General features: G+C 37.2%; 1 protein-coding gene across 3 annotated transcripts in view; it reads right to left on the minus strand.

Moving 5' to 3' along the window:
- The window catches only part of Tecrl (trans-2,3-enoyl-CoA reductase like), a 74,766-nt gene that overhangs the window by 14,970 nt on the left and 48,797 nt on the right, over positions 1 to 10,999 (minus strand). For all 3 annotated transcript variants that reach the window (XM_021163921.2, XM_029477523.1, XM_029477524.1), the window contains 2 exons: positions 9,205 to 9,320; positions 2,656 to 2,761 (listed from right to left, as the gene is read on the minus strand). In XM_021163921.2, the coding sequence (XP_021019580.1) occupies positions 2,656 to 2,761; positions 9,205 to 9,320 (222 nt within the window). The remainder of the gene's footprint in view (positions 1 to 2,655; positions 2,762 to 9,204; positions 9,321 to 10,999) is intronic.

A 10,999-nucleotide genomic window follows, 5' to 3' on the forward strand; every position in this document is an offset into this window, starting at 1 on the left:
CCCTTTCTCCCTTTCTCCCTCTCCCTTTCTCTCTCTCTCTCTCTCTCTCTCTCTCTCTCTCTCTCTCTTTCTCTCTTTCTTCTTTTTCTGGTTGGGGGGGGGTGTTTTGAAACCAGGTTTCTCTGTGTAGCCCTGGCTGTCCTGGAACTCACTCTGTAGACCAGGCTGGCCTCAAACTCAGAAATTCATTTGCCTCTGCCTCCCAAGTGCTAGGATTAAAGGCGTGCACCATCACCGCCTGTCCCTATGCATGGGTTTTGTTGCTGTGGTTTTTTTGTTTGTTTGTTCCTGAGTTTAATCAAGATAGTCGTGATAATTTGACGGTCTCCTTAGTGGGTACAAGTCTGAAGAAAATGAATGCCTTTCCCTAGAATCAATCAACAGTCATAGGAATGCATGCTTGATACTGTATTTCTGGTCAAAACCCAATGCCTGAGGAGGGTTTAAACTTTCCAGGTGAATCTATCTATCTATCTATCTATCTATCTATCTATCTATCTATCTATCTATCTATCAAATTAGATATTTTCTTCATTTACATTTAAACGCTATCCCTAAAGTCCCCTATACCCTCCCCCCCACCCTGTTCCCCAATCCACACACTCCTGCTTCCTGGCCCTGGCATTCCCCTGTATTGGGGCATATGATCTTTGCAAGACCAAGGGCCTCTCCTCCCAATGATGGCCTACCAGGCCACCTTCTGCGACATATACAACTAGAGACACAAGCTCTGGGGGTACTGGTTAGTTAATATTGTTGTTCTTCCTGTCTGTAGGGTTGCAGACCCCTTCAGCTCCTTGGGTACTTTCTCTAGCTTCTTTATTGGGGGCCCTGTGCTCCATCCAATAGCTGACTGTGAGCATCCACTTCTGTTTTTACCAGGAACAGCCATAGCCTCACAGGAGACAGCTATATCAGGGTCCTGTCAAATTGTTAAGCTAAACTGCCATGATTGAAAGCTGTATTCTAAATACTTGTTTCTTCCCACAGACAAAGGTTATCCCCACCCTTATTCAGAAAAACTTCTCTTTGACACAGTGCTGGGGAATTAATTCAAGGACATTTTTGGCTTTTCATTTATGAACAAGACTTATATGCCACCACCATCACCCCTAAGTCTGATTTATATGCCACCACCATCACCCCTAAGTCTGATGGGATATCTCTGACTTGTCAGCATTTAGAACGTAATAACAGAATGATACAGACTTTCTAAAGCTTCTTTCTGTTCATGGTACAAACAATACAGGAATGTTTTCCCAGACCATGGACCACCTACAATGGACATAGCCAATACAGGACTCTCTGCCCACCACATACCACAGAGAGGTTCACAGGCTCTTGTCTCCCCCACTGAACTACTGGATATTGTAGATTTTTTTTGATAAAATGTCCAAACTGAATACATCGAATGCTTCTGCTAAACATAAAACAGCATTTAACACTGAATTTTTGTATTGTTATGAAAACCTAACTTTGTTGCAGGCTTTATATATTCATAGGTATTTAAGACAAAATTCAATATTTTATACCATACAATTATTTTTTAAGAACAACTATTTTCATCATAATATTAATATACTGAAAGAAATGATCTATAGCAAAGTATTGATACTACATAGTACAATGCCAACATAATAATTACCACTAATATATGCTGATTATTTGTTGAAAACAATGTCAGACTTGATCATAGAGGCTAAAGTACTTTCCTGGCACTGTTTCAAATTGGTAGTCCAAAAAGGGGATTCTCTAAGCATTCTAGAATTCTCTCTATATTTTTTTTTAGATATTTGTATGAAGAAAAAGTTTTGTTAGGAGCATACTATATTAATAATAATTCAAATAAAAGATAAAGTATATTGATTTTTAATTGAAAACTTGAATTGTCAAGTTTCCTAATTTACATTTTCAATGCAGTGTTTGAAAACTTTCATGAATTTTTTGGTAGCTTCTTGACCTTTGAACTCTTTAGATTCTTACCTTTTCCTCCCGGCAGATTCTAGCATCACTCTGGAAGTTATGATAACCACATAATACTATGTGGCTTTCTTCCATTTCAAATGGGTTTAAGAAACCTGATTCAATGCTCAAATGAATACATTTCCATGTATGATCTACTTTATAATCCTATGTTCTCAGAGGTTTTATTAACTAAGATTAAGTCACAAATAAAATAAAAATGTTGATACATATGTAGATATAAGAAAAAGTGAATAATATCATATAGATGATGGATCTGCTTTGTTGTTTGTCTTCAAACTGACAAAAGCTAGACTAGAAAATTCAGCATGCTTCTATAAGATTTGTATGCACTCATGCCTTTGTGATAGTTCCTTGATTTATCACTGATGTGCAGGAGCCCAGGTCATTGTGGGTCATGGCTCTCCTTTGTAGGTGGTACGGTTGTGTGTAAGAAATCCCTGCCTTGGCTTCTTTCAGTGAGACACAATACAATAGAAGGAAAAAATAAACCTGTACTTCCCTAGTAGTTTTTCGTCATCATGGGCTTTTTTTCTTTCTCTCTCTCTCTCTCCCCCCTCTCTCTCCTTCTTTCTTTCTTTACAGCTACTGAACCATAGCTAGCACAATGATGCAATGTAAATTATATTATTTGAAATATAAATTAAACCCATAATGCATCTTAATTCTCACCTTTATCAAGTTTTTCATAGGACTGTGTCCTGTAGAAACTTTGTGAACAAATAAAGTTTCCAGAAGAAGTCGGATGTAGTGGATACAATGGCAGAAGCAAGCCAAGCTGGAAAATTGAAAAATTAATAGTCAATTAACTGCTTTTCTGGAACCCACCTTGCCATATTATGTAATTATTAAAAGTTTATTTAGTTTTTAAGTTTTCTGACAGGCCTATATTATATACTGAGCACATAATTCCCTCTCTGTTTTCTTGCTCTGCTCTGCCACAGAAAATTCTTGAGCCCTGCAGTCTTATTCGTGCTTTCAAGTCATACATATATATGTGTGTGTGTGTGTGTGTGTGTGTGTGTGTGTGTGTGTGTGTGTGTATTACAGATCTTGACAAATCTTAGCAGATATTTTAATTTGTAAAGTATATCAGAATGTCCCATTCGCAAGAAATCTTATTTAATTCTAATTATCTATAACTGTTTATTTAATTTTTTCTAAACAATTTAAAATTTTATTTAATAATGAAAATAACTAATAAAAATATATCAAAATAACTTCTGATGATACCAGAAATATCTCATAATCTCAAACATAAAATTTTTCCTGTCCATATGCCTTAGGAAGTGACATAAATATAATAATTAACAATGTGTTCATAAGAAATTGCCTGGAGATTGAAGCAGATAATGAACAAGTTTAAAAATAACCAATGCCTATGTTGAGAGTAGTTGACATTTTGCAACATTCAAAATTACTTTTTAATTGTCTGCTTTTTCTTTTGTCAGTACTGGAACATTAAGAGAGTTTGAATTTCATTTTCTATGCTGACTGATGGCAGCCTGTATTTGATAGTTTCTGAAGACCTGACACATTGCCACATTTGTCTCTTCATATACTTGCTTCCCTGTATTTAAGACTCCTCCTCTTGCCATTTTTATATAACTCCTATTTCCAAAGTAAATGCTAAATGTCTTTTAGGATGGCCAATTTTCTTGGACAGACATTCTATTAACACATTTAGCTATTTTATTGTAAGTGAAAGCTAGAATAGTTAAAAATTTAAAGTATTTGATGGTATATTTCACCTTGAAGAAGCTTTTCCGTTTCATGTGGTGTAGTGTACCAATTGTTGAACTTAGAGGCTGAACCACTAGTGTTCTGTTCAGGAAACTTCCCCCTGTGCCAGTCAATGACTTTGGGGTTCTTTCTCGTTGAGGTCCTAGATCCATGTTGACTTGAGCTTTGTTCAAGGTGATGAATATAGATCTGTTTACATTCTCCTACATATAGACTGCCAGTTAGACCAGCACCATTTATTGAAGATGCTTTTTTTTCCACTTTATATTTTTGGCTTTTTAATCAAAGATCAAGTGCCCATAGTATTGTGGGTTTACTTCTGGGTCTTTGATTATATTCCATTGATCAAACTCTCTCTCTATCAATGCCATGCGTTTTTCATTGCTATTGCTCTGTGACACAGCATGAGGTCAGGGATGATGATTCCCCGTGAAGTTCTTCTTGTTGAAAATTTTTTTTTGTCTATCCTTTCTTTATGTTTTTCCTATGCAGTTGATAATTGTTCTTCCCAAGTCTGTGAAGAATTATATTGGAATTTAGATGGGGACTACATTGAATCTGTAGATTGCTTTTGATAAGATGGCCATTTTCAATATGTTAATCCTACCAATCCATGAGTATGGCAAACCTTTCCGTCTTCTGAGGTCTTCAGTTTCTTTTTTCAGAGGTTTGAAGTCCTTGTCTTACAGAGCTTTCACTTTCTTGGTAAGAGTTACACCAAGATATTTTAGACTATTTGTGGCTATTGTGATGGGTTTTATCTCCAGAATTTCATTTTCAGCCTGTTTATCATTTGTATAAAGGAAGGCTACTGATTTATTTGAGTTAATTTATATCCTGCCACATTGCTGAAGGTGGTTATCAGCAGTAGGAATTTTCTGGAGGAATTTTGGAGGTTGCTTATTATACTATCATATCACTTGGAAATAATGAAACGTTGATTTCTTCCTTTCTGATTTGTATCCCCTTGATCTACTTTTGTTGTCTAATTGCTCTAGCTAGATATCTAATATCCAAAATATATAAGGAACTCAAGAAGTTAACATCCAAAAACCCCCAAAATCCATTAAAAACAGGGTACAGAGATAGAGAATTCACAACAGAAGAACATCAAATGACCAAGAAACACTTAAAAGAAATGTTCAAAGTCCTTAATCATCAGAGAAATTAAAAACTAAACAACCCTCAGATTCCACCTTACACCAGTCAGAATAGCTAACATCAAAACCTCAGGTGACAGCAGATGCTGACGAGGATGTGGAGAAAAAGGAACACTCCTCCATTGCTGGTGGAATTGCAAGCTGGTACAACCACTCTGGAAATCAATCTGGCAGTTTGTCAAAAAATTGGAAATATATCTCCTGAAGACCCCTCGATACTACTCTTGGGCATAAACCCAAGGTGCCTGACCACACCACAAGGACACATGCCCCACTTTGTTCATAGCATCCCGAAGCAGGAAAAAACCCAGATGTCCCTCAACCCAACCAAATAATGGATACAGTAAATGTCATTCATTTACACAATGGAATACTATTCGGCTATTAAAAGCAAGGGCATCATGAATTTTACCTGCAAATGGATGGAACTAGAAAATATTATCCTGAGTGAGGCAATTCGAACACAAAGGGACATGCATGGTATGTATTCACTGATAAGTAGATATTAGCCAAAAAGTACAGAATGCCTAAGATACAATCCACAGACCATAAGAAAGTATAACAAGCAAAAGGATCAAGTGAGGATGTTTCAACCACACTTAGAAGAGGGAATAAAATAATCATAGAAGGCAAAGGGAGGAAGGGATTAGAGAGGGAGAGGGGAGGTGGAGGAGGAAAGGGGAATGGGATCAATGAATAGAAATAAGCAGCCTCGGGGTGGGGGCAGGGGGACCTTCTAGAAAGACTCAGATAACTGGGAGGTGAAAGACTGTCAGGACTCAGTGGAGGTGATCATAGCCCAAATGTCCAACATTGGAAAGAGGGAACTCGAAGAGTCTACCATCAGTAGGTAGACACAGGGCCTTAAGTGGAGGGACAGGGTTACTAATCCACAATCAAAATTTCTGACCCAGTATTGTTCCTGTCTAAAAAATGTTCAGGAATAAAATTGGAGAAGATACTGAAGTAAAGGCAGTCCGATGACCAGCCCAATTTGGGATTCATCTCAGGGGCGGGGCGGGTCACCAAGACCTAACACTATTACTGATGCTGATGTGTTTCCAAAGGATGTCCTGGCATCACTGTCTTCTGAGAGGCCCTACCAACAGCTGACTGAGACAGATATAGATACTTACACCCAACTATTGGACTGAAGTCAGGAATCCCTATGGTTGAAGTAGGCACAGGACCGAAGAATTGGAAAGGGAGAGCAACCCCATAGGAAGACCAGCAGTCTCAGCTAACCCAGACCCCAGGAGGCTCCCAGAGACTGAGCCACCAATCAGGAGTATATATGGGCCAGTCCAAGATCCCTGGCACAAACACAGCAGAGATCTTTGTCAGGCCTCAGTAGGAGGAGGTGCACTTAATCTAGGATTAAGTGCACTAGGGAAAGGGGTGGGGCATCCTCTAGACAGCAAGGGAAAGGAGGAATAGGATGAGCAACCAGGAGAGGGGGAACTGAGAAGGTCAACAACTGGGTTTTAAATAAATAAAATAATAATAAAATATATTCCAAATAAACATGATTCAAATATAATATACCTTAAGCAGTTCAGTAGAGTAAAAATTAAAACAAGCCACTTATTTAATAATAAAAGACATTTAGTTTATCATAGAAAAAGCTTATTTTACTTAGATAAGTACACTAGGAGTAGTACTGACAGTAAAGTAAATAAAATATTCAATAATCACCACATACTACTAAGCACTGGTTTGCAATAGCAGGCAAAATTCCCTACTGTCTGATGGGCCTTCAGTCCAATTAGGGGCATCTTGGTAATCACCAAGATGAAAATACTATACTCTTGAGGATATTTTGCTAAGCTGATCTTTGAAGTAGTTTGTAAATTTTACAGCTAGATAAACTATAGATTGCTCTTCTCCTTAGGCAGTTTCCATCCTTCTAAATATGACTATCATAACTGGTCCTCAAGGGAAGTTATCCAGGGCAGCTCCAATTAGGCTTCTGCCAAAGGTATGTCCAATATCTGTGGTGTATTTCATAAAATGGCCTTCATTCAAGTTCTTTGAAGTATACAAAAGCAATCACAACAGCCTATGGTAATGTTGTAGTTTCCTTACTTCTGATCAATAATTTGACATAAGCATGTTCTTCATCTTTACTGCTGCCATTTTGAGATTACTCTTTAGAATCTTGCACAGAGTTTTCATAAATCTCTGCTAACCACTCAAGGCTAATTTTTTAAGAAAGGACTCTTATATTACTACCATGGAATTAGTTGTGGAAATTAACATATTTGGTGCTTTGGAAAACATGAGCTACTGATGGACTTGTTACTAATAATGCTGTCAAACGTGCTGCTTGTGTTTAAGAATAGTAATCTGTCAGTCAGTTCATTTGTAACTAAATTGTTCATCTTCCAAACTGTGCTGTATATTCAATATATGCTAGAATTCATTCTTAAAATCCAAGTGTTGTGTTCTCCTTCCAACACCCTAAACTTATGTTCTAACTTTATTAAACAGTTAATTTAATTGAAGAAAAACAAAGAGTTTTATATCAAAGCTTCCTTGAAAAGCCTATCATTATAATGAATCAATTTCCTGGTGTACCTTTGTGAAGGGCTACAGTAACCATTCTTCTGTTCCTACAGTAGACTAAATGGCTTTATAATACAGATTCCTTTAATGTGAACAGTTTCCAGATTGAACAGTTGCAATATAACCCATTAAATACCCAAAGTGAAATAAGAATGTATGCAAAGAGTTCACCTATCAAATCAAATTATTTCAATGAGTAATTTGTATAAACTATGCCATGTCAACAACTTATTGCATCTATTGCAAGAGTTAAATTTAGAGAAAAATCAACAATGATCACAGAAACATAGTTTAGAAAATAAGGAACAAGCTAAATTAGTAAGATTTATGAAAGTAATTGGAATGGCTACTGGAAGTGAGCAATATGGGCAATATAAACATCATTCTTGAAATCTAGATAATAAAGGGGAAGCTATGAGAATTGGGAATGTTCTGGTTGAACAACTTGTGTAAAGAAGTGCAATGGGGAGTCAAAACAAGAAGTCCTCAGCATGGCTGAGCCTCAGTGTCTATAATGAGATGCAAACATCAGGATGGACTTTGTTTACCACAGCATTTATTGGACCTCAATGCTCTTTCTTAGTTCACTTGAGATACTTTTAAGTCACAGAATTTGAAGTTTGAATTTTTTCTTTAAAACATTTTAAAACTTGGTTTTAGCCAAAGGCCTAGAAGCTGATATGTAACATCATTAATTCTGGCCATCAGCAACAGCATCTTGTGCACAGAAGCAGAGATGGATTCAGTGCCTCTGGGAACAGTGATCAGCACACAGACACAGCAGCTTGTCATCCTGCATGGTTATAGGGTAGGGTTTCCCAGTCTTGTTTCCAAAGAAGTTTCTCTACATAGGGATGATGGAAAGCTTGACCAAGAAGACAGTAGCTCCTCAGATGGCAGTGACTATCTGCCTTTCTTGGAACACTTATAAACAAGACCAACATGGCTGTTATACTCACCAGTAGCATCAAAAGCCTTAAACCTGGTCCCCTGGCCAGACCAACTCTGCCTCTGCACTGGCATGATCTTTCAAACCTCATTTTTAAGGATGCTTCCAAGAAAAAGTCAATAATCTTGAGTTCCTTAAGAGGCATGGAGAACATGTAGATCTTCTATAGGGATTTTACTTTCATGACCCTGAACATGTGGCCCAGCTTGGTCACAGGAATGAACGTGTCATGATCTTTATCTCCAAGATCCCCTCTGTTTTTACCTTGGTTGCTAAACTGCTGCAGAATGCTCCAAGAGAGTCTGCTTGGCTTCCCAGTACACCACAGTTATCCAAATTGGTTGTTTTCCAGAAAAAAAAATAGTTTTGTTTTTGAGACAAGATCCTCTGTGTAGCCTTGGCTGTTCTGATACTTATACAGATCAGGCTGTCCTCAAACTCACAGTGCTGGAATTAAAGTTTTGTTCCTCTATCCCAGAGTCTTCAACTCTATTATATAAAATCTATATGACTTAGTAATATGGACCTAGAATGGACCTAGAATGTTTTATATTTTCTGAGTTATGCTATATGATTCCAATCTTCCTGATGTTAGGAGGCAGGTGTGCCTCTGCCATACATGTGATCAGAAAGTGAATAGCTGGTCCCTTATAGTGTGATAAGAGTTAAGATGCATTGGTCTAAAAGTTAGATTTGCTTTAACTTCTGATGCCATTAACTAATAGTGTAATTATGGAGAAGTAGTCTATTCTTTATTAGGGATACACATATGTCACTGTTGTGTCTCCCATGTGTGTCACTTACTGTACCACAGGGTGCCGGGGCCATCTAGAGCTCTCCTTGACATCATATATGTATGAGCTTCTCAGGTAAAAAAGAAGGTATATTAACAGAGGTCCTGAGTATTCGGCCAGAAAGACCTGAAAGTAGAAAGTACATTTGGATTAAAAATATTTTTATAAATATTTTAAGATTCAGGTGCATTCATTCATGAGAATTGATCAAATACATGATCTGGTGAAATATATTAACAGATATTGACTTTTTCAAAACAGGCTAGATACTGCTGCAAATAAATCTTGCTCAGAGGAACTCACTTAGAGCTAAGAAGAATGGGTAATGTAGACATATTTTTTAAAATGATTCTAAACAACTATTTTATTGCAATGAAATAGCAAATGAAAACATCCAAAGTTAGATTAATGTGGCTACTTACACAATTATTTGCCCAGAACCAAACTCTGTGCATCTCCGTGCACTTCTATATCATTGTAATGGTCATTGTAAAGCAGTAGGTCTCTCTTAAGATTTCACATTGTCACCGTTCATTACAATTTAGGCACTTATCCATCACATACACACACACACACACACACACACACACACACACACACACACACACACACACACAAGATTTGAAACTAGAAAAGCAATAGTGTTATATCCTCTGATTTTGAACTTAGTAACAAATAGTGCAAAATCTTTCTCTGTGATTAAGCAAATGCATTTAACTCAGATTTAGTTTTGCCCTGCTCACTCTATACCCTATGTGAAGTACCCCACTCATTGAAAAGAACATAGTGAAAGCATCTACTTTCCCTTCTTGTTGTGTTCTCCCCTCTACACACATATTTCTTTTATAAAAATCAACTGACTCTACCATCATTAAAACAAAACACTTAAGTCTTGTCTATTTGAAATGTTATACCTTATAATACTTAACTTTAAGTTTCAACTACTCACAATCTGCATTTACTTGGGAAGAGTCTCAATGAGAGATTTTTCTACATTACCTTGTTCTGATGACATGTCTATAGAGGATTATTTAATTTAAGTTAATTGATCTAGAAAAGCCCAGTCTACAGTGGGCAATACTGAATCTGAGTCAAAGGCTTCATGAATTAAGGCCAGCCTAGGTTATAGAAAAATGCTAAGTAACCACATGAGTGTGTTATTACATAGGTGTATAAATATATATTATGTATAAACATATATCTAGGCTTTGATAATGGATTATGTAATATAATTATGTACTTATGCATATAGTTTTGTGTTTTTAGGTGTAATTCTGAAAATAGAAACACATATATCAGGAGCAAAAAAGACTAATAAGGAAAACTGTAAAAACATGATTATTTTTCTAAAATAAATTCTTCATAAGAATTTGTATTAATTCACTGCTTATGAGGTGATTTCTTATTGAAATACAAATAGATAATCATTATGCTTAGCATGCTTGTTCTCATATCACATCAAAATTGAGGAAGATGGGTCAGGGAAATTGCCATGAGTTTGAAGCCCCACCCACTCCCCCACCCACTCCCCCACCCACCCACTACCAATTCTTGGCCCTGGCATTCCACTGTACTGAGGCAGATAAAGTTTGCCCGACCAATGGGCCTCTCTTTCCACTGATGGCCGACTAGGCCATCTTCTACTACATATGCAGCTAGAGACACGAGCTCTGGGGGGGTACTGGGTAGTTCATATTTTTGTTCCACCTATAGGATTGCAGACCCCTTCAGCTCCTTGGGTACTTTCTCTAGCTCCTCCATTGGGGGCCCTGTGATCCATCCAATAGCTGACTGTGAGCATCCAC

The sequence above is a fragment of the Mus caroli genome, chromosome 5 (assembly GCF_900094665.2).
Source record: "Mus caroli chromosome 5, CAROLI_EIJ_v1.1, whole genome shotgun sequence".
Classification (NCBI taxonomy): domain Eukaryota; kingdom Metazoa; phylum Chordata; class Mammalia; order Rodentia; family Muridae; genus Mus; species Mus caroli.